Raw genomic sequence first — 24,530 nt, 5'->3', positions numbered from 1 at the left:
ATTGTAGTACTTGACTAACAAAATATTGTCTAATTGTAGTACTTGACTTACAATTTAACAATATATTTTAGATAGAAATGTAAATTTTCATATGTTCATGAATCTAAATGTTCACGTTGATGTTTGTATTTCTGAAAAGAAATATTTAAATTGTTCATGCATGTATGAATAAATAATAGATAATTAATTATGTATATTGTGTATTAAATACATCTGTAGTCTTGAATAAATAATAGAACAAACAAATATGTGATGATTAGATTTAAGGATCACTTGTTAATGTTCAATCATGATAAGCACAAAGTTTAAGTTTATAATTTATCTATATGAAAATAATAGAGTTAACCATAAGCTTTAAATTAGTACAATCACGATTCTAATGAATGCAATATATAGGACAAGAGTTGTAGTGCAACACAGTTCTTGCAATGAAAGGGAACTTTGGAATATACGAGAATCTAGGAAAGTAGGAAGGAGAAACATAAGTTCAAGCTATAAAATATCAATGAATTAAATTTACGTCAAGAAAAGAAAAAGAAAAGAACTCTTTTTCCATTTCTTGTTGTGTAAATTTATCGAAGTAGAAACTTAATTAATTGAATTTAGAAACTTAGTAATATCATTAGCTTAATTGAATTGGTGTTCATCATTAATAAGAAATGCATTAAAACTTAGAAAATGGCCTCTAGATTATGCAACATTATTGCTTGGTAAATATGGTGTGGAATATATATCAATACTTTATCATATTATATTTCTAAATTGTTCATAAAAGCTTAGATATTGTAGAGAGTTGGTAAAAGGGAGGTTCCTAATCTCGACTAGATAGCATTTAACATGTAAAAATAAAGTCACACCAAAAGTAGGTATATGATACTCATGTTAGCATTACTTATAAAGTACTGTGAAGCTCCTACCCTCAATAGCATTCTCAAGACTTGGTTGTGGCCTTCTCGAGTAGTTGTTGTTATTGCACAACCTCTGAATAGTTTTTGGTTGACATCTATACCAGCTAAGAGGGAAAAAAAATTGTGTAAAAAAAAATTAGTTGTTTCTCAAAAAATAGATCTATATCTCTATTCTGAAGATGCATATAAACAAAATGTATGTACATGAGAACTAATCTTAACAAAGTAATATCCATTCAACATGTGGATCAGATAGAGATGACTAAGATTATAGATAATAATTAAACTACATGAAGAAGATCAAAAAATTTGAGGGATAATCTATATGATTATGTCTCATTAGGGGTTACTACATTAATATAAGTTTAATCCTTGAGACAATAGTTAAAGCTAGACTCCAGAGCCATAGACAGAGAAAAAACCTCTACTTCAAAATAGAGAAAAAACCTTTACTTCAAAATGTCTATGGCTGTAATCAAAATCCATGAAAATATTATGACATTACATTCAATGACTGGAAATTGATAGTACCATATATTCCAAAATGATGATATAAGCACAACATCATAAGGTAGACCAACAATTGATCTAGAATTAAATTTTAAGTGCATTGATGTATTTGTACACCAAATGTACCAAAATGACTTGAACACTATGTACCAACCTACTCAAGAGATGGTAGAACAATGATATAAATGAAGAAACAAGACAATAGCTTCCTAAAAAAATTAAAATAAAACCTCTTACTTGTACATAGTATTTTATCTAATATGCTTTTGGAAATTCATAAGGTGCCTTGAGAGACAAGAAAAATAGATGCAAATTGTAGTACTGAGTTTATTTTTGATACATGGCTAGTAGTTTTATGAGTCTAAGAAATTAAAAGTACATGAATTTTGTGGTTTGGGGATTAATGACTACTTGTTACTAAAAATAGAATTCCCAAAGACATAGAATTCTTGGTCAGGAATGAAGTAAATGATGTTCAAAGGAAAGAAACAATGTTAATTTTGTGGAATTATATGCCTCCAACCAAGCATCCATTTTGGTTGGAATCTGAGCTCTGGCCTTCTTTAACATATGATTTATAATCTAAATCCCAATAGCAAAAATTAAATAGCTAGGAATAAAAAGCTAAGATCGCCTATCTGAAAACTTAAATATCACCATCTCTATTAAAAAAACTAAATACATAAGTTACAAGATACAACCAACTAGATATCAACTCTATTAAGCTACAAAAGCTCACTCTAAGATACAAAATACACATATAAGAACATAAAACGTAGGCACAAAACTTTTTCTATCATAGAATAGATCTAACACAAACTCCTCAATCATGTCAAGTAATAAAAAATGGAGTCATTGAGTTAATTGCTTTTCAGATCTAAATACACAATAGTTGGCATTTTAGAAAATGAAATGGGTATGGCACCTGACAGATTGTATGAGGCCATTGCAAGCTTCTAATCCAAATGCAAAAGTGTACCATTACTAGAATGTATAGATCCATACAACTGACTTGAACTCATATCAAGGGTTCTCAAGTGATAAATTGACCCCATCAAAGAAGGTATTAATAACTTCAAATTATTTCTAGAGAGATCTATGGAAGAAATATTTTTATGCCAAGTCATGGGGTAGAAAACATGAGAGATTTATCCTAGAGATTGAAACATCTCTAATATTATTCAGATTGATGAGAATAATAATAGGACCACTAGCATTCACAAACATATCCGATACACTCATTTTTGTAAGGTTGTGAAACCTACTAAGCCATACACCACTCAATCCTTGGATAGACTGACTGTGGAGGGTCCTTCCCAAGATGGAAATGCAAGTAATCTAGTTAGTAATTCAAAATCTTAGCAAGAAAACTTAATGGATAAATGGGGTAGTCCATGAAATTCAATTAATGAAGTTTTTATAAGGCCTCCATAATGTCTTGTGTCATTTTTTCTTTATGAGAACAACATTGGAGTTGCACAGAGAAAAGATTTTTCGATGGTTTTGCAATGTTTCATATTATGATTCTCCATTGTGTAGGTGAGCAAGGATCCTTTAGCATAGAAAGCCTAATAGATTTTAAAACAGCCAATTGCTTAGCATTTAGTGGTGTGCTTGAAGAAAATGTGGGACTTTCTAGGCTCTTCGTGGGGGATGAAGTTGAACCATTACCCACAGGAGTGGACAAAGGTGATTTGTGTTCATACTTCAATGGTAATAGAGATGGGGATGGACAAGGCGATGGAGAAGATGAAGAAGAAGAAGAAGAATTTAGAAATACAAAAAAATATACTTAAAACATAAAGAATAACCTTGCATAGAGAATGCTCCATTTTTTTCAACAAAAAAGATATTGCAATACATCCAACTACTATTCAATAAATGTCATGTTGAATAAAGTTTACATGTTCACCCACCCCAATCTAAGGAGAAAAAATTAGAAATTTAAATATAGTCTTATTACAAGAACACAAGTAGTACTACATCAAATCTAAATCAAGCAAAAAGACTAGTAAATGAAACAAAAAGGGAAAAATAGTGTAACATAGGATCTTCTAATTAGAATATCAAATTTCATCAAAATCCAATTGCAAAATATCTCTACAAAGGTTTAATTTAAGAAAGAGAAAAAGAATGTTAGTTCTAGTACAAGATTCATTCCTCCAGAGAATACCATAAGTTCTTCAAATGAGAAATCTTGCATATTGGTTGGGCTTGAAATATTGGTTCGAGTGAAACCTCAAAGGAGATCTACTTCTCTTTGATTGATTGGGTGGATGATTCCAAAGGAAATATTTATTCAAGTGAAACCTTGAAGAAGATGTATTGTTCTTTGATTGTTTGGGTGGATGATGATGTTGTTTAGGGAAGAGGGTAGAAATGAAAGTGTATTCCCTTGATGTCATGTCCCCTTTTCAAATAATTAAAAAATAATAATCTTTGCTAAGGCAGGCAGGCCCAAGAAAGTGAAGTTTCGGAAAAAGGGGGTTAATCTTTGGAAACCGTTGGACTAATAAATGAAAATTATTATTAAAATATGTTTCATTAACATCTCTTGGACGTGAGTTACAGTTATGCCCTCTTTTAAGGGGTTTGGAGGCATTTTGAGGGAGGAGAACTTGATTTTTGCTCATTCTTTGTTATTCTTCAAAGGCTGCCAAACCTGTGGAGAAGGAGACCCAAGAACGGGAGTTTGCAGGTTTCCAGGAAGGCTAAGGATGGGAGTTTGAAGCCATTCCATGTGCATGCTCATACAGAGTTTGCCTTTGTGCTGAACAGTGTAGATTTGTGGATTTTTGGGTGTGTTTTTTGCATGAGTTTGGTGTTTTCAGTTGAGCATTTCATATCAGTTTTGGTTGCTGCTGTATTTCAGACTTTAAGCTATTAAAATAGAGCTAAATATATGTATTGGGATGTGATTAAACTTCTGAGATAGTTTATTAGTGTTTTTGTGGTGTTTCCGGGCATTTTTGTGTTAATTTCGGGAGCCCGATGAGCATAGTTTTTGTCCTACATTTGTGAGCTGCTATGTAAAGGCTATATAGATCTGGAAATTTAATTTTGTAGGCTGTTATGCTGCTGAAAAATCTGTAAAAATGGCCATTTTCAGATTTATTAATAATAGGTGAAGCTGTGAAGCTTTTGGCACCATTTCTGGCATACCCGATTTGGGGTTTCTTGAGAAATTTGGAGGATCTTTGTGATATCAGTTGTTTGATTTTGAAAATCTGATTAGAGGTGTGAAATACCATATCAAATCAAAAAAGGGGACATTTCAGTGGTATCAAAGCCATGATCTTGCCAGCCTGAGTGTTTGTAGAAGTTGCAGGTCAGTTTTGACAACTACCCAGATCTTGCATGTCAGTTTTGACAACTACCCAGATTTTGCATGTCATAATTTATGGTTGCATGTTTCTTCTAATCAGTTGCATGTTAAAATTTATGGTTACATTCTACTTCTAATCATTTTCATGTTAGTTCTTGGTGAATTTGGTGGTTGTAGAAGTTTGCATGTTAGTTTTGACAACTACCTAGATCTTGCATGTCAGTTTTGACAACTACCCAGATCTTGCATGCTAGTTTTGACAACTACCCAGATCTTGCATGTCAGTTTTGATAACTACCCAAATCTTGCATGTCAAAATTTATGGTTGCATTCTACTTCTAATCATATGCATGTTAGTTCTTGGTGAATTTGGTGGTTGCATGTTGCTTCTAATCAGCTGCATGTCAAAATTTATGGTTGCATGCAACTAAGTGAAAGAGAAAAAAGATATTTGCAGCAAGAAAAGAATAAAAAAAATTTGATCAAACCTCCAGTTGAAAGTAAAAGTAAAAAATCCAAGGAAGGGAAAAGTATGGCTGATCCAGATGAGATGGCAAAGAAATTCTTCCAAGACATAGAAAATACTCAGAAGCAAATAGTGGATAGTTTGGCAGAAACTAGAGAGGCTTTGCGAATATTGACAGAAAAACTACAAAGAGTTGCATCTATTAATGAGAAAGGGAGCACTTCAGAGGAGCCAAGAAATATGAAATCCACACCATCTAAATCAACCAAAACTATTTTCTTGCCTGCAGATGAGCCACTAGTACCAAATCCAGCCATTAATCCTATGGAAGAGGTTACAAGTAACTTGATTACATTAAGAGCTACTTATAATGGCTTAGATGATGAATTTCGTAGTTCAGTTCCCTTTACAGAATATGTGGATATGATGAACACTTTGATGCCCAAGAAAGAGTATAGAAGGGAGCATGATATAAGTGGAAGAGAGCTCAAAAATAAAATAAGCAAGTTTATAGCACCTACTTTTGATGGAACAAATAAAATTTCAGCTAGAGCATGGCTACAAAAATTACAGACCTTCTTCACACTAAACCCCATGAAGGAGAGTGATGTTGTTCAAATTGCAAGTCTACACTTGGAAGATGCAGCCTATGATTGGTGGTATCATGGAATGACTACTCAAGGTCATGATCAGGTAACTACATTTGATGATTTTAGTCAAAGAGTGATAGATAGATTTGACCTCAAGGATGATGATTATGAGGATGTTGTTGTGCATGATGGTGAGATACCTGGTGTAGATGAGCAGACATTGAGCATTCATGACTTTTCTGAGAGAGAGTCCCAGGCACAGTTAGATGCTTCATCACATGAGGTTGAGGCTAGTAGTACTTCACATGATTTATCCTGCCAGCTGAAGGTGTGTGAAGATAGTATTGTCACTACATTATCTCATCATGACAGGTATGTGCAATTAGTTGGTATTGGTCATATTACTCAAGTCAGGATTTTGCTTGAGTTACCAGCTAATTCTAGTTTACAGATATGGACTCGAGATTCTTATATTGGCATTTGGGGTTCAGTTGACTGTAAATCATTAACACTTTTTGGTAGCAATGATTGTTTGGGTGCTACCATGGATTTGATTAGCAGATTGCACGATGTTGTCTTTTCTTGTGCTAGGAGCTTATCCGATGTTTGTATTAGTTTTTATACACCGGTGTTGGGCTTTGTTCATATATCTAGTCGACCATACTTGCTGGAATGTGTTGATGATATTTCATATTTGGCAGTGTCTACAGATGAGTCCCAGGATCATATTGGCATTGATGACATCCAGGAGGATGTAGTGGGCAGTTTTGAAGACTTAGTTTCCTTGGGTACAGAGGAGTTGGACAGCAGTGCTAATGTTTTTGATACCCCGTATGTTGATATGAGCTTTAGATTTAATTCACAGGGTATGGATTGTAATACTCTAGAGACTAGTGACTTTGAGGATACTCCTTTAGATAGTGCATCAGAGGAGGTTTGTAGGAGACAGTCAAGCCAGTGCCATCATGTGCCTAATCAGTTAAGAGTTAGTGACCGAGACATTGCTATCACTTGCTAGCATTTTGATGCTGCTTGTCAGTTGTTAGCAGTTTATGGATGGGGTTCTCCTACTAGTGATGAGCAGGAAGGTAGTTATCTTTCCTTGACAGAGATCCACTCTTTATGGGAGGCTATTCAGATTTTGAGACAGAATTATATGCAGTTGGTAGCTGACAGAGATTATCTTATGGAGTGGGGTAGTACAGCATATGATGCATTGTTGGCCAAGGAAGATGAGGTGAGTGAGCTTACTGAGCAACTTGAGGTGACTTCTGAGATTCTTGAGAGTACACAGTTGGCTTTCAAGGAGTCACAGTTTCATTTGGCTAAGGCGACCATGGAGTTAGAGTGGCTACAGTCTTTACCTGATTCTATACAGTCACAAGCTATGGTGTTTGGTGATCCGAGGATGTCCATGGCCGAGATTTTCAGAGACAGTGGAGATGGGGATGCATCCATTCTTGATAGTAACATTGGAATATCAGGTTCATTCCCACTAGAGTTAGGTTCAGTTGAGTTGGGTGTTGTAGCAGATTGTTGCATGCCTGACGTGGTGGTGGCCTCTAGTACTGATGGCACAGAGACTAGAGATGTATCAAAAAGCATGTGTGATGTTGGTGAGTCGACAGTTGGCATGGTTCCTACTAGTAATACTACTCCCTTGGTGATATCTTCAGAGATAGTAGTCAATTCCAACATGGTTAATGATCAATTGCAGTTAGTTTCATCTGGATTACAGTCTGAGCCACTGACTGAGATTGGCGCATTCTATCGGCATTACATTGTGAGGTACGCTCATCAATTTACCTTTGATGACCATGTTAATGAGATTATGATATAGAGATGTACTTTGGTTCCTAGTGCTTATCATCAGTTATGGAATAGTTTGATGCCTCGGGATGAGAGTTGTGATGGGCATGACATGGTGATAGGTCCTACAGTTGATAGCTTGATAATACATGACTTAGAGCAGGAGTTTTGGAGTGATGCTTCAGTAGGGTATGTACATCAGTTAGCAATTGATCCTTGTGTTGAGGAGTTGATGGTAGGAAAATTTGGTTTGGCTTCCATTTCTTGTTGTTCATCTTGTGATGGCTTTTCACCATCAGGGGTGCATGGGAGTTATGGTTATGAGACAGTGGCCGATGATCTACAGAGTTGTGTTGATTGCAGGAGTTGTATAGTGTGTGGATTCTCAATACTTGGTATAGTTTCATATGAGAGCATTCACCATTGTTGCAGAGTTGGATTGTACATTTCATATAGGCTAGTGGGATGCGTTGATGGTATTTACTGTGTTGGTAGTTTGATTTGTCCACTTTGCTTGGGTTCTGATGTTCTAAGAGTTTGTGTCTCATGGGTTTTTGACTATGGTGGTGGTGATTTTGGAGTTTGGTTGAGCTATAATTGTCAGTTTGATTATGGATTTCTCTTGGTCATATTGCAGAGGATATTGCAGGAGCCTATGTTAATTGGTAGTAGTATAGTTCATGACTACATTTGGGATCCAGGTGGATTGATTGGTTTATTGTTCAACCATTGCTTGAGGACAAGAAATGTTTGGGAGGGGAGGACTTGTCATGTCCCCTTTTCAAATAATTAAAAAATAATAATCTTTGCTAAGGCAGGCAGGCCCAAGAAAGTGAAGTTTCGGAAAAAGGGGGTTAATCTTTGGAAACTGTTGGACTAATAAATGAAAATTATTATTGAAATATGTTTCATTAACCTCTCTTGGACGTGAGTTACAGTTATGCCCTCTTTTAAGGGGTTTGGAGGCATTTTGAAGGAGGAGAACTTGATTTTTGCTCATTCTTTGTTATTCTTCAGAGGCTGCCAAACCTGTGGAGAAGGAGACCCAAGAACGGGAGTTTGCAGGTTTCCAAGGAGACCCAAGAACGGGAGTTTGCAAGTTTCCAGGAAGGCTAAGGATGGGAGTTTGAAGCCATTCCATGTGCATGCTCATACAGAGTTTGCCTTTGTGCTGAACAATGTAGATTTGTGGGTTTTTTGGTGTGTTTTTTGCATGAGTTTGGTGTTTTCAGTTGAGCATTTCATATCAGTTTTGGTTGCTGCTGTATTTCAGACTTTAAGCTGTTAAAATAGAGCTGAATATATGTATTGGGATGTGATTAAACTTCTGAGATAGTTTATTAGTGTTTTTGTGGTGTTTCCGGGCATTTTTGTGTTAATTTCAGGAGCCCGATGAGCATAGTTTTTGTCCTACATTTGTGAGCTGCTGTGTAAAGGCTATATAGATTTGGAAATTTCATTTTGTAGGCTGTTATGCTGCTGAAAAATCTGTAAAAATGGCCATTTTCAGATTTATTAATAATAGGTGAAGCTGTGAAGCTTTTGGCACCATTTCTGGCATACCCGATTTGGGGTTTCTTGAGAAATTTGGAGGATCTTTGTGATATTAGTTGTTTGATTTTGAAAATCTGATTAGAGGTGTGAAATACCATATCAAATCAAAAAAGGGGAAATTTCACTTGAACATTAGTGTTGTGCCTAACTAAGAAATGAGAATGTCAAATTGTCTTATCAACATAATATGGTTGAGAATGTTACAAAACATTGTGTAAAAGAAGGGAGCTATTCTAAATGGGAATAATATGCTTCATAATGAAACTCTTGGCTATCACTTCATTTGACACTCTCTTCTTTGGAACATGAATAGAAAATATCATGGAAAAACTAGCTTTGTAGAAGATTCAAAAGGATAGAAGGAAGTATTACTAGATTTAATGAGAAAACTAGGACCCAAGAGTCATGGATAAAGCTTCAAAAATAGACCACACTGCATAAAGAGGAAAAAATGTAATGGCCATCTATTAGGTTCCCTAATCACCATCTATTATTTTCATGTTAGGCATGAAGGTCATCTGCAAACATGTTAACCTTAAGACTATTGCCTTGATTTTTGCCTCTTCTCTTGCCTTGAAACTTGTGAAAGCATTGATTTTCATGGTATATAGGTAACTATCGATGATTTTTTTCAATTAAAGAATTATAAAAATTATAATTGAACTTTAATGAAAGACAATGAAACAATGTGATTAGTAGAAAAATAAAATTAATCACCTATTAAGTCCGAACCTAAGAAATAGTTCTTGCTACACTGGAACTAATAAGCCACAAGTCTCATAAGGATATTGCTTCTAAAACAGAATAGGAATGGAGTTACCAGAAGTAGTAGGGTTTTACAATAGGGCAACAAAGCTATGACATAATCACAGGAAGGAGAATGAACATTGAAATGATGCCACCAATATAAGGAATGATGAGAGATAGAAGGGATGGTGGGGTAATGAAGTCAATCGAGTCATTTTAGTGAATGCATTTAGGAGAAAAAATTCTAGTGGATGGTCAGATGACCTAAACATCACATACTAAAGCTTGAATCCAAAACTAGAAGTGTTAAATTGTTAAATTTGATCTACTTCTACCAAGCTTAATTTTTACCTCACTGTGTGATATTTAAGAATGGTAGTGGATAGCACACATATGAGAACTAGGTTAAAGAGAATCCAAATAAAATAAAATGGGTTTTTGAATCAAATTTCCAAATCAAATCAGATTCTTACAAAACCAAATCGTATTGGAACTATTATCATTAAATTAATTTGATTCTTGACCTTCTCATCAATCAAATCTCAGGTGGAATCAAAAGAAGAGAATATGAGATGTAGGTTCCAAAGGTATGAGTGACATAAGGAAAATGCGGATTCATAAAAAAATTGGAAGGAAAAATTCATAGCTAAACCTATACAACCCTTCACTAAAATCCAAATACTATCTTCCCCTATTGTCAAAATCGACTTCATTCTCCCTATTTAGAATGACTAGAAGAAAAATGTTGAATGTATTTTAATAAACTCCCATAAAACCTTTTTTTGGTTGATCTACCCTCCTTAGCCAAAATAGAAGACTCTAAAGTATGGTAGTCTCACTCTAAACATATATCATATCTACAAATAAATGCAATAGAAAGGAATAAAACTTGGAAGTTAATTGGCTTTCCTTCCAAATATAATTTTATAGAATTTAAATGGGTTTATAGATCAAGTGCAATGCTAAAGGGAAAATCTATAGGCACAAGGCACAATTGGTAGTCAAGTGGTACAAATAGTTAGCTTGATATATGTTGTTTAGTTTGGAGCCTGATCAGTCCCCAAGTGGGAGATAGTTAGTTTGTGACGATTGATCAGGGAAGTACTATAAATACTTCATAATTCTTTTGGCCGACATTTTGTAATTAATTATAATCCTAAAGTGACAAAAGTATTGTATAAAATTAGATTAGGGTTATGATACAATGTAAGGTAGTATAATCCCCAAAGGAGATGTACTAGCCACCAACAATTAACCACACAATGGAAACACAACAACAATGCAAGATCTTATACGAATTCACAACTCTTTATTCATAGAATAACTAAGTGCATGCAATGTGTCAGACTATAAAGCTTTCCTGGTTAGAGCCAAATACAAACAACAATTGAAATATCAGTTCTGGAAGATCCCACAAGATCCAACTTACAATCTCAATTCCTAGCTAGTCCAAATCCACATCTGGATAAGAACACCACAAAGAATCTACCCTTGTATCCTCGGGTCCACCAAGCAATTGTCTAATTCTCAAGTCACAACTACTAGCTCTTTAAAGTTCGCATGTACCCTTCATCCTCTTCTCCAAGCTGGATGATCCTTAATCATGCCTAAAGACTCTACAATATCCCTTATTTATACCCAACTAAGCTACAAGTTGTCTCAATTCATTAAAATCTAAATTAAATCCCTCACATTAAATATATGTTGAGCCACAAGTCAGGTATAACACAAATTAAATACCCCTACATAAATTATATTCCAAGGTTAGCTCATAGATAGCTTGACACCAACAAGAAGAAAGACCAAGTAAAGTGTCAAAAAGACCAAGCCAGGCATAAAAAAATTCTCAAGCATTTCCAAGCTCCCAAAGTATGCTGAGCTCCCTAGAGCATTCCGAGCTCTATAGTGTATGCTTAGCTCCACAGACTATTCTAAGCTCTATAGAGTATGCTGAGCTCCATAGTGTATGCCAAGATCCACAATGTATGTTGAGCACTTAGTATCTACCGAACTCCACATATTAAAGAGAGAATCCCTCCAAACATGCAGGATTGCAAGCAAGCCTAGGATGCTCCTGCATCAGAAACCCAAGGTTCAAAAAGATGTTCTTAGTAGCTAGAAGAACATCTTCTAGGATTCAACACATAAATCCCAAACTGGTTCTTCACATACATATCCTCCAAGTCTTCAACTTGTACACTATTTCCCTTGTTTTTGTTCTTCTTCTTCATATCCATTGTTGGTGTGCTATAGGTCTACTTTCCATATCGATCTCCAACCTTCTTAGAATCTGATGTGAGAACTAGTAGCTCTAATACTAATTGTTGGAAATATAAGGTAGGAAAGGTTATCAAGAGGGGAGGTGTGAATTAGGAACCAATAAATTTTTATATTAAGTCACCAATTAATCCTTCATCTATTTTTATGATCTAATTGCATCCATAAAAGAATGAAAGAAATAAAACATTCATAACACTTTGCCACAAGATATGGTGATCGAGAAACCTTCCAATTAGAAAGTAAATCTACGGTGAGGATGATACCCACAAGCTTTAGTACTATAGTATAAAGTTAACTTGTTAAGGTTTACAAATGACCACTTCTAGGGATCTACCTTGTTAGGAGCAATAAGGTCTGTGATGTCCACCTTGTTAAAGGATTTACAAAAATACAATGAAGTATGCACTCGATTAGAAGATTTAGCAAAAGACTATTAAGTCTACCCTATTAAAGGATTTGATTGATGCATCTTTTAGGATGAATTAGTCATTGATCTATTCATCTACAACTCTGATCTACTAAATGAGATTCCTTGTATTACAATGATCACCTGGCTATGATAGATAAATCTTTATTGTCCCTTATACTACTTGTAGCCTTCTTCAATTTGTACTCATACACTCCTCATCATTCTTCACATACATATTGTTGGATATGATAAAAATGAGTTACACATATATCAATCCAAAAAACTAATTACTAGAGTCGACTACAATACCAAATTCATCATAATTCACAAAGTCGGCTCAATTGTTGTAAATCAGGTTCTAAAGACAAACTTGGTGATGTTCTAATACATGGAAAACACTATCATTGCTCTAAAAACTCTAGCACTCGGTTGAAGTAGAAGCTCATTCCATACAGATCACTCTCGAGTAGTTCAAGTTTAGTCAACACTGTGTGACTCAGTGAACATTGACAAACTTAGTAGCTGCTGAATCACTTGGTTGACACTACATGACTCGGTCAACACTAGATTCACTGAGTTAACACTGTAAGCTTGGTAGACACTATAGAGCTTGGTTAACACTATAGAGATTGATTAAGATTGGATTCTTCATCACATCCACTAGATAGCTAGGTAGAAAGTGCTATGCTCGAGCTATACTAGAAACTATCTTTGATGCTCGGTAGATGTTGTGTAGCTTGACATGAACTGCAAAGTGTCTGTTTAGCTCAGTAGCAACTGAGACACTTGGTTAATGCTACTAGATGAATGATAATCTTGGTAGCAACTATAGAGCTTGATAGAAATGTAACCATTTGACTAAGTGTTGAGTCACTAATAGAAAAATTAACCTTAATGTCAACAAGAGCATCTTGGGTTGCCATGTAATCTTGCTCATTTTCGTTCATTCTCCCAATTACTACTAAGTACTAGCTACTATTGAGTTCTAATTACTGTTAAGTTGCAATTCCTACTAAGTTCTAGTTGCTTCCAAGTTGTCCATTGTTGGCTGAGATGTCCTATGTTAGCCAAGTGTTCCTTCATGTGCTGAGTGAACATGATATTTGATGATGCTTAGGTCCTTCATTGACCGAGTTGTTTGTGTTTGTATTTTTAGTTGGAGCCAACTTGTATATTTAATTTGGATCTTGAATTTATTGATAGGATCTTGTCTAGGGATGAGTGTTGACCATTTTGAGGTTGGCCTTTCTATTATGTAATCATCTAGTCTCTTTTGTAAGTCATTTTGGCAAGTATAAATAGTGTATTTAGGCTTAGCTTAGAGGTAGAACTTAGAGGGCTCAAAGAGTTAAGAGGAGATGTGTCTGGAAGAGTGAATTTGAAGTTGGATTGTAAATCTTGAAGTTCTATTTTGTATATGGCCATAATCTAGAAGGCCTTATAGTTGGGCATGTATGCCATAACCTTGGTGTCATTCTTTATGTGTTACTTTCATTGTGTTTACTATGCAAGGTGGTTTGGATAGATGGGTGTGCCCTTGGCCATAGTTGTCTCCATCCCTCCTTGCACCACTTCTTCTCCATGGTGAAAAAAATGTATAAGGTGTAACATTTTTGTAATTTAAATATACAATGAAAGAATAATATATTATATACTATAGATCTCTATATCCTTTATTTTTATCTATATTTTTTTCTTGTCTTTTAGGAAAGATCTTCCATATATTTCATAGAATATTTAAAAAATTGTACATGGTGTTAGAACTTAGGTAATTGGAAGGAACATTAATTTTATTTGTAAGTATTGCAAGCACTAGAGCTATTTCAATATGATTTTTTTCATTTGATTGAGAGTTGTTAGTTGTTCTATTTTTGGAAAGATTAATGACATCTAGTATTTATTTCCATCCTTTTGTTGTCAAGCTAACCTCAGAATGTTTTATTCTCTTGTAGATAGTAGTTTTCCACAATCCATTAGAGTTCTTTACTATATTTTTTCGGCAGATTGTGTTCCAATCTTTGTATCAACATTTTGGATCACACTCTGTGATCCATGATTATGATTCTTTGTTTTTTTTTTTTTGTCTTAGAAAAAATAGATAAGTAATCACTTCCTTGAGCATGGGCTACTTCCCTATCTCCTTGGACGTATTTATGAGCCAAGTGATAATGACCAAACTGTTAAATGGTTTAATAGTAATGTCATTATTTATGGGCTAATATGACATACTATTTTTGAGGAAACTTCATATCATATAGAGCATACAAAGTGCCCTTTCAATGCTTGGACCAACATCTAACAATTTTATGGAGACAATGATTCTTCATCTGGAAGTGATGGTTTCTTGGATAACTAGGCTTCTATAGATGATACTTTGATTTCAGTTTCCTCATCTTGTGTGGACACATCCTTCTTAAACAATACATTTGTTGATAACTCCGGTGCTCCTATTCTTTCTTTGAATATTACAGTTTCTTCATTGAGAGCTTCCAATGATTCTTTGTAGCAGGATCATTTGTGTCTTCTGAATTCAATTCATTAGGATCAATTTCTATCAAGCATACTTTGTAGAATCCCTCATTTTTGATCTAGATAACAATACTGATTTCATAAATCTTCTCTTTGATGAAATAAATTCTTCTTCATTTGTTGTGAGGGAGCCTAGTGACCCTCTTCTTCCTTCTCTACATGGACATTATTAACAAATTGATATGAGTTTGGATAAATTTGCACAATATTTTGAAGAGATCTATTTGCCTTATGAGGAGATAAATATATATATATATTTTTATTATTTTTTACATCAATTTATAAAAGACTTTAGGCATTTCAAGATTTGCATAGAGACCATGCAGCATTTTCATAGACATCATACATCTTGAGATTTCTTCATGCATATTCCTCTTAAGATAGGGGAGAATTCAATCAAACATATTTAGTTTGGTTTCTTTTTAAAGGTAAGAATGTTGTTCGAAGATCATCGACCATCTTTTGCATCTAGTTTCAAGCATCTATCATTGAGTACACATTGAGGAGGGATCTATTTCTCTTCCATCTCAGTTACTTGGTGATCTTTTTGGGGTGGTAAAATTGTAGTATGATAGTTTTATTACCTTATTAGCATCTATTTTGAGGGGTTTTATTCCCATTAGAATTTCCCTCTTTCCTTTTTACTTTTAATTAATATTTTATTTTCTTCTTAGTTAAATTACATTAAAGGGAGGTGTTAATGGTTAATTCTAACTAATGTTTACTTCAATTCTAATGTGTGATTCATGGATCACCAATTTTAACTTTTGTATAGTCCATTGATATCCGCATAAAGAAGGGACCGCTGTCAGGATCATCACCTTACTTTCTACATGCATATACCACTAGCTTATATATATTATATATATATATATATATATATATATATATATAAAATAAGTTGAGAGATATCCTTCTCGAGGTGCCTATTGCACTGAGTTAGATTATGAAAATAGGCACCTTGAGAAGGATATCTCTTGGCTTATTTTATATATATATATATATATATATATATATATATATATATATATATATAAAAGCTAGTAGCACTAGTGATGCAAAATGGAAGACATCATTTTTTAAATTATAATTCCTTATAGCTTATCTATTATGAATTTTTAAATTTTTTTAACTTTTTATATTACGAGGATATATTATACGTTTTATATATTTAGTTCAAAAATACACGATCATTTATCTCATCATTGTATATCACTCCTCCCCCTTCTCTCTCTCTCTCTCTCTCTCTCTCTCTCTCTCTCTCTCCCTCCCTCCCTCCCTCCCTCACTCTCCCTCTCCCCCTTACCTCATCGTTACATCCATATAATTCATGCCATAATTATTCACTCTCTCTCTCTACCTAAAATGTCTCCCCATCCTCATTATCTCTCTGTCTAAATAATCATCTCTCTATGTCTACATGATGTGTCTTATCCTCTCCCCTTTTCTCACTTTCCATATCATGCCCCCTCATATTATATGTACTATACTCTCTTTGTATCATGTATCTATTTCACTAGCCCACTGTCTTGGTGTTAACTTCATGCCTCACCTACACCCCGCTCTCTCTCTCTCTCTCTCTCTCTCTCTCTCTCTCTCTCTCTCTCTCTCTCTCTCTCCCTCTCTCTTACATGTTTCTTTACCTTGTACTATTTCTAAGTCAAACTCATACCTCATTTCCTATATCCTCTTGTCACCTCATGTATCATTAACTCCCAAACTCTCTTTCTATGAGCATAAGATTTACCTCATCTCTCTCTCTCTCTCTCTCACACACACACACATCTCTTCCCCCTTATTACCATTTTTCTCTTGTCCTCTCCCTCTTCTCTCTCTTTCTCTAATTTCTCTTTTCCAGTCTCTCTCCTCTCCCCTCCCACTTCTCACCATCGGTTATCTTATTTAAACTCTCTCGATCTCTCTCCCTCACCATGTCCATCTATTCCATGCCCTAATTATTATATTTCTCTCTACATCATCAGTCTACCCCCTAATATAATCTCTCTCTCTCTCTCTCTCTCTCTCTCTCTCTCTCCATCAAAAGGTCTACCTTTTTGATGCCTTAATTATTCTCTCTCCTAAATCCCCTTTTCTCACTCTCTCTCACATGTCCCCTCTTATAAGTAATCTCTCTCTCTCTCTCTCTCTGTCTCTCTCTCTCCCCCTTTTCCTTACCTCAGCATTGCATCCATATATTGCATGCCATAATTATTCATTTTCTCTCTCTACCTAAAATGTCCCCCAATCCTCATTATCTATTTGTCTAAAAAAAATCTCTGTATGTCTATGTGATGTCTCTCAACCTCTCCCCTTGTCTCACTTTCTCTGTCATGTACCCTCATATTATTTCTACCTACTCTCTTTGTATCATATATCTACTTCTCTAGCTCTCTCTCCTGGTGTCTACTTCATGCCTCACCTAAATCCCCTTTTCTCACTCTCTCTCACATGTCCCCTCTTATAAGTAATCTCTCTCTCTCCCCTACTATTTCTATGTTGACCTCATACCTCATTTCCTATATCACTTTGTCTCACTCTCTTTGACACATATGTCCCTTGCCTCATGTATCTCTCTCTCTCTCTCTCACCCACCCGCCACCCCCCCCCCCCACCTTTCCTTACCTCATCATTACGTCCATATATTCATGCCATAATTATTCACTTTCTCTCTCTACCTAAAATGTTCCCCCATCCTCATTATCTCTCTATCTAAAAAATCATCTCTGTATGTCTAGATGATGTCTCTTAACCTCTACCCTTGTCTCACTTTCTCTATCATGTCCCCTCATATTATTTCTACCTACTCTCCTTGTATCATGTATCTATTTCTCTAACCCTCTTTCTTGTATCATGTATATATTGAAATTAGTCAGAACCACTGGTTGCGGCTACACAGATCCTTTTTTTCTGACTATTGATAAATGAATAAGAACAACAAGCTTGTATGCTGATTGAAATAATTGTTTCTGTTTAAAACCTTTTGTTTACAGTTTCTAAATGTCTTCCCAATTTATCTCATCAAAATATAAACTAAAACATTCTCTAATAATCATTAAATGGAAACTATCATTTTAACTCATTAATTGAAAACTACCTTTTTTAAACTTATACTACACTCAATCAATGCGTCCATTGCCTATGCGGGTGTGACTGCTGCAATCTTATTTCAGATAGAATAATATAAATAACCAAGCTTGGAGGAACGTAAGTGAACATATTTATCCAAGTTTATAATATTATTTTGGGGCAGTGAAATTTCAAATCATCGTGCTTAAAATTCGGCCGGTAGTTTTATCTGTGTCTGAAATGGAGGCTCAGAAATCAGGAATGGTTTTGCAGAATAATTTAAATGGACTGACCTGCAAAATTTGAAACAAAAGCATATATCAACTGACACATGGGTTAGAAAAGATCTGCATTTACAGGGTCCCCGAAATTCAGATAAGGCATTTAATTGAGATAATTTGTAACGTCTGGCCTAATTTAGGAATTAATTTACCATCGGTTACCTGTCAAATTTTATTAAAATAGCTAAATATTTACATTGAAGATTGCTCCTACTGTAGAAAGCCTCTTGACTTAATTACAACCCAAAAGTCATAGATCACCATTTGAAACCTGCTGTTTGATCTCCTCTTTCTTGCATGCACATAATTATGTTAATTGCTCTTTGCATATTCCCTAGAAAATTTGTATAAGATGCAAGCTTTTTTAATTTAAATACACAATGAATGAATACTAGATTTTATTCAATAGATCTCTGTTTCTTCTATTTTCCATCTGCAATTTTTTATAGCAAAGATCTTTAATATATTTCACAATATCTGCCAAATTCTACCAGATGAATACAAGAACTATAACAAGGTTCTTTACATAGAAATGTGTGAATAGCCCTCTTCCGTAATTTATACATTTGTTTCACAACACAAGGGTAGGCTTTTCGTTACACAGCAATTAGATTGACAGCATCCCTTGTAGCGTGGCGCAAAGAGATGGCGGTGGTGGCCATGGTGGTCGACGAGCTGCCAGCCTTGTGAAGTCCCAACAAAAGTACTTGTCTGCACAGTTGATGAAATCAAGATTTAGTCTATAAAATGATAGCCAAATCTAATCTCTATCTAAAGTTGGAATGATTACATACAGGCAGAGTTTCTTTTACAGATCTAGGCCATGTGGAAGCTGCATAAACACAGTTGTGTAATGTTAAACCGTAAATTAGAAAATAAAAATGAGGAAAACATATTGAAGGATAATACCAAATTGCTAAACTAAATGATGTTCAAAACTTTCAATTTGGATAAACTCATCATATACCGCTTAACTTTTATTGAAATAAAGTATGGTTACAGAGATTACAAATACTTCAACATACCTGAACTTTGATAGGTCTGGGATATAATAGGATGAATAGTCAGATCTTCTGAGAGATATCGACCTTCACAACCATTACAGATTATGACGAAAACTAATATAAATGTAAATAAGAATGTAGGAAAATCCACTTTGAGAGCCATTCTGGTTATCAAAATTGAGACAAAATTATGAGGCCGGAACCTGCAATTTATGGAGAATCTATTGATTTTAATGTCAAAGGTTAAGGCTTGGTCTTTGCGGTGAAGTTTATAAAAGCTATTTTCCTAGATATTTTATTTAAGATGATGTTAAGTTTGACGTTTAATGTTAAAATTACTTGTATCATCAACCACTACAAAAGTTGAATGTAGGCAACAACTGAGCTCATGTGAATAATCAACTTGACAATTTCCAACGCTAGTGAGGAACCTGTCATGGTCATATTATTGACAAAATCTAGCCTCTAACACGATGAAGAAATCTTTTCCGATCTCCGAAATTTCAGTAGACTTTTGTTCTATCCTCCAGAAATGTTAGGAGAAAAATCCTTTTCAGATGACATCTAAGCAAGAATTTGTCAAACAGATATATACAATTGAATATCCTACAAAGACTTGTGGAAAATAGAAATTGCAGTCGGAAGTATGCCCTATAAAATATCGATGAAAAAATTTAAACAAACGAGACAAAACCCCAAAGATTAGTTGTGATGACTAGTAAGGGTTCCGTTTTTCTCCTGTGTACCGATAATGTGTTCTATTATCACCTTAGGAAAAATAATAGACACTAGTACAGATTGACTTATGCTTATGGTGTGTTTTCGGCATTTATTCAAGGAAACAGTTTGTTTATTTTACGAGTAATGCATTTTTACTTTTTAATATTTAAAGGCACATTAGTGACCAAGAAAATAAAAATTAATTGGAGGATATAATATTACTCTTACAGAATGATTAAGACACTCTCTCTAAAAGTAACATTCAACAAAGACATTAGTAGAGGCTAAAAGAGAAATTACTAAACCCATCTACCAAGAACCTAAATGAGTGGTTTGTCAAGGATCTTTGTTATTTCTACAACTTCATATATCATGGTGTCAAGATTGTCATCTAAATTTAATGGCCCTCTCAATAGCAGTAGCATTTCTTGTTTCCTAGACTCTTTGGCAGATGAGGTGAGAACATTCTTAATTTGTTACAATCTTGCATCATCCAAAAATAATTTCCTTTTTAATTTGCATCTATAAGTTTCGAAGTTTCCTATGGTATTCATTTGATTTGGTGCAATTGATGTTCTAAGCCTTGGGGTTTGTTATGGACACCATATTTTATCTATATCTAGGTTCACACCTCAATCTAATACTTTAGAGTGTAAATATCTTGGCTTCTCATATTCTCACTAGTCAATTGATTTTTTCCTATTTAATGAATTAATTTTCTAATTGACAAAGATTTTTGGTTCATATCACAATGTCCTTTGATCTTAGAATGATGCCTCTCTTTGATTACACTTCATTTGAACAACTTGGAATCAAGATCCTCATGATTAGGTTCACATGACCTATATTTTTGTGTTACGTTTTTCTTGCAAAATATGACTAATCTCCACTAGCATGTTTCTTGTGAAGACTCTATTAATTAGAGAATTTTTTCATTGTTTGGAATAACTCCTCAGTAGCATAAACTTCAGGGTTTGAAGGACTTAGAAATCTAGATTCTTATTTGTAATTAGTTGTGTGGGCCTAGAATGTGAGCTTATTTTGGAGTCTAATTTGATGTAAATCAATGAATCTATGCTAATGGAAAGGTGTCAGATTGCATGTTTCTAGTTCACCATTTAGCCATTGTTTATCTTGTGTTGTTGATTCTACTATGTTGAATGAGGTTGCATGGTTATGATAGATCTATCTAAAGCCCCGCTAGTAATTATTGTGTTATAGGGGTAAGCCTAAAGACATCTCCCATGGAATCCTTTATGACTAGCTTGACTAACTAGTATCACTCTAGATCTTTTGTCCACTACTACCACACCATTCAAGGGACACATGCTTCATTTGTTTCACCCAAAAATAGAGCCACCATGTTACAAAGGAGTAGATTTCATCTGGCAAAACTATCTCCTACTATCATACTCACAAAAAGGGTCATATGAAATGTGTAAAAAATGTGAAAAGGAACTTGACGCGTATTGGTTTCCATAGGGTAGAGATCACTCACCAAAAGTTGAAGGGTCTAATTATAAAATTTCAAGCATACAAATATTATTTCTCAAATTTTATTGAAGTTTACATAAGTGGGCCACATCAAGTGCAACTTTAATAGCTTGAAATCTTATTTGAAGCATATAAATTTAGTAAGCAAACATGCATGAATATAAAGAGAGTTGTGATATTCTACAAATTTAATAGGATTCCTACCTTTAAAGCAATGCATACTTGCATGAAATCCAAGGAACCTATGGGGAATCCATGATGATAATCATATACCAAGAGAAAATACTCAAGATGTTGAATATCCTAGACAACTGATAGGGGTGATAAATTAGATAAACATTTAATAATTTAAATGTTTGAAAAATGAAATTTGGCTCACTAGAATACATGTAAAAGTGAGTGGCTTAGTTTTTGGTAAAGGTTCATTTTACATATTATTTAAAAGGCTTTATAGTTGGATAGCTTAGTGGCAAGAAAAATAGAATATCAACTAATACTTGTGTAAATGCTTGAATTTGATAGGCCAAATGTAATTAAATATATTTATGAGTTTCATGTTTGTGAAGTAATTGATAGCAGCCAACAAGATGGGGGACTAGCCCTGAATTACAAAAAGGCTGAAAAAATAGCCAGAGATAACCTTCCAGTCAACTAACCAATACCAACTTTAAACTTCAAAAAAAAAGTACATGTCCATAATTAGCTTAATAGTACTACCAATCTTTAAATTATTATGCATAATAGATTATAAAATAAAACAAAGAAACTTAAAAAAATTGCTGCTATAAGTCCCCTTGATCGACATAAACATAAAGACCTAATGGGGTACCAAGTTCATAGGCATAATCATAAGCACAAAAAAAACAAGCAACAGACATAGGGCTATCTTCCCTTTTCAATCCCATGGCTATCATACTTCTCGAGAACATCCTTGTCCCCATCCTCCCCTTCCCATTTAACTAGTTTTTCCAGGATGGTCTTTAACCAATCGTTTATTAGGAACCCATAGATGGATCTAGTGATCTTAGTGACTTTGCCCATGTCCTTCTCCTCTTTGTTCAACTATAGAAAATAGAGGTGGTGATTGCGGAGTGCAAGACCTTGGTGGAAAAAACCACCAAGGTTTCAAACCTCTGGCTGATAGTAGTTTGGTTGTCCGCCAGGTTTCTCATGGAATTCTATAGCCTTTGTAGTCTCACCTTTCTATGGCTATGGTTGCCTTTCTTCCCAACACTTTTGGGGGTTTCTTTCCCCCCCCCACCATCCCTCCCACCCCACTTCTAGTTAGGGCAGCCTCAAGGGTGTCAAAGACATGGGAGGGGCTCAAAGGGTTGGGGGTAGGTTTTTTGTCTTGAGGCATTCTCTTATTTTTAGCAGGTTTGGCATCACTTTTAGAGGAGTTAGAGCTAGAATCATGCATGGGAGGGGACTTAAATTTTTCCATCTAGAGATATCTTTTGGACCTCGAGGAACTTTGCTTACCCTTTCTAGTGTCTAAATTAGACTCTATCAGGCTTATTTTAACCTCATGACTAATTTTGACATTTGGGGCAAGGATTTTCTTGAACATCTTGAGGCTAGGGCCAGGGCCAAGGTCAAGGGAGGCTCAAGGATTAATAGAGGCAAGAGGGTTAACCAAAAGCGATGGATTTAGAGAACAATGCTAGATATAAAGTTTATTTATCAACCCCTAGTGGATGAGGTAGAAGGTTTTTCCCTCCTTGTGTTTCCTCCTAACCTTAAAAATACAATCCTCCAACAAATGCAATAACATAAATGAGAAGGAGATATGGTATAGATTCCTAAAATGATTTAGGATGGAGAAATGGTAGTAGTATAGTACTTGAGAATTGTCATCCAAGGTGATGTACAACATAATAGCATAGCAGATGATGTCCCAGGGCTTAGGAAGGGCTGCCTGGGAAAACCCTCCATGCATTCTCTCTGGTTCCTCCTTTCCTTTGAAGAATTTTTGCAAGTTATCTTCTTCATTGACCTTTGCCTACCTCCACCAATTCTTTCCTTCCATAGAAAATTCACTAGCCCTCACAATGGTTTCCTCTGAAATATCAAAACTCATGCCATTGATAGTCACCTTCCCATCCTTCCAAGCCTAGAAGAATAGCATCGATATTATCTCATCGTGCTTCACCATACCCTCCATAAACTATAAAAGGCCAAGTTCTTACAAGTACACCATCATTGCCTCACTACTTCAAATGTTATTTTCCACACCCACTGGTTCAATTTGATTGTCATTTCCCATGCTATCACCTAGATTAACCACTAATTCTTCAGATGACATAGCCTTGTTGCAAGTTCTAACATTGTTGGATATAAATTGGAGAACCTCAAAAATAAAATCAAAAGGCATTGCATGACCATCATAAGTCTATAATGTTTCCCCACCCAAAAAAAACTCTTCACGACACATGTGAGTGCTCTCTTTGCATCCATAAACAATCATTTCTAGTTGTATCTTGTGTGGGAATTCATTAACTTATTGTTTCAAATTACCATTACTAGATTATTCCTTACATCTTTCCAAATTCACCCTCTACATTCTTTTATGGCAGTAATCAATATTCACAAAAACCAAAAACACAATGCAAATTAGTAAACAATCATGCCAAAAAATCCCTTTTTGAAACATCCTATTCACATGCCCATGTGGAGAAAAGAAGGCCTGCCACCTATTTTGATTATTCATATGGTATTTATAAAGGTGCATTCCCCTTTCATCACAACTTGAGTTGATGATGGAAACAATCTGATGTCATCCCATTCCACAAGGTGCATGACACCATGGCCAAATTTGGCCAGCCCTTCTGCCCTGCC

General features: G+C 34.9%; 1 protein-coding gene and 1 pseudogene across 1 annotated transcript; both read right to left on the bottom strand.

Annotated features, from left to right (window-relative positions):
* Nucleotides 1-2,227: 2,227 nt before the first annotated feature.
* On the bottom strand, nucleotides 2,228-17,017 carry LOC149528845 (receptor-like protein 51; annotated as a pseudogene).
* Nucleotides 17,018-18,855: 1,838 nt separating this feature from the next.
* LOC149528844 (uncharacterized) lies at nucleotides 18,856-19,723 on the bottom strand. Its single transcript, XM_089809764.1, has 3 exons — nucleotides 19,500-19,723; nucleotides 19,269-19,306; nucleotides 18,856-19,185 (listed from the first exon to the last, which is right to left on the bottom strand). Exons 1-3 carry the CDS (start codon nucleotides 19,639-19,641, stop codon nucleotides 19,033-19,035), a joined length of 333 nt encoding a protein of 110 aa, XP_089665890.1. The 5' UTR covers nucleotides 19,642-19,723; the 3' UTR covers nucleotides 18,856-19,032.
* Between the last annotated feature and the right edge of the window lie 4,807 nt (nucleotides 19,724-24,530).

The sequence above is a fragment of the Cupressus sempervirens genome, chromosome 11, assembly GCF_028749045.1.
Source record: "Cupressus sempervirens isolate cs-2001-9-10 chromosome 11, ASM2874904v1, whole genome shotgun sequence".
NCBI lineage: Eukaryota > Viridiplantae > Streptophyta > Pinopsida > Cupressales > Cupressaceae > Cupressus > Cupressus sempervirens.
Note: the sequence above shows the minus strand (reverse complement) of the source record. Positions and strands in the feature narration are given on the sequence as shown.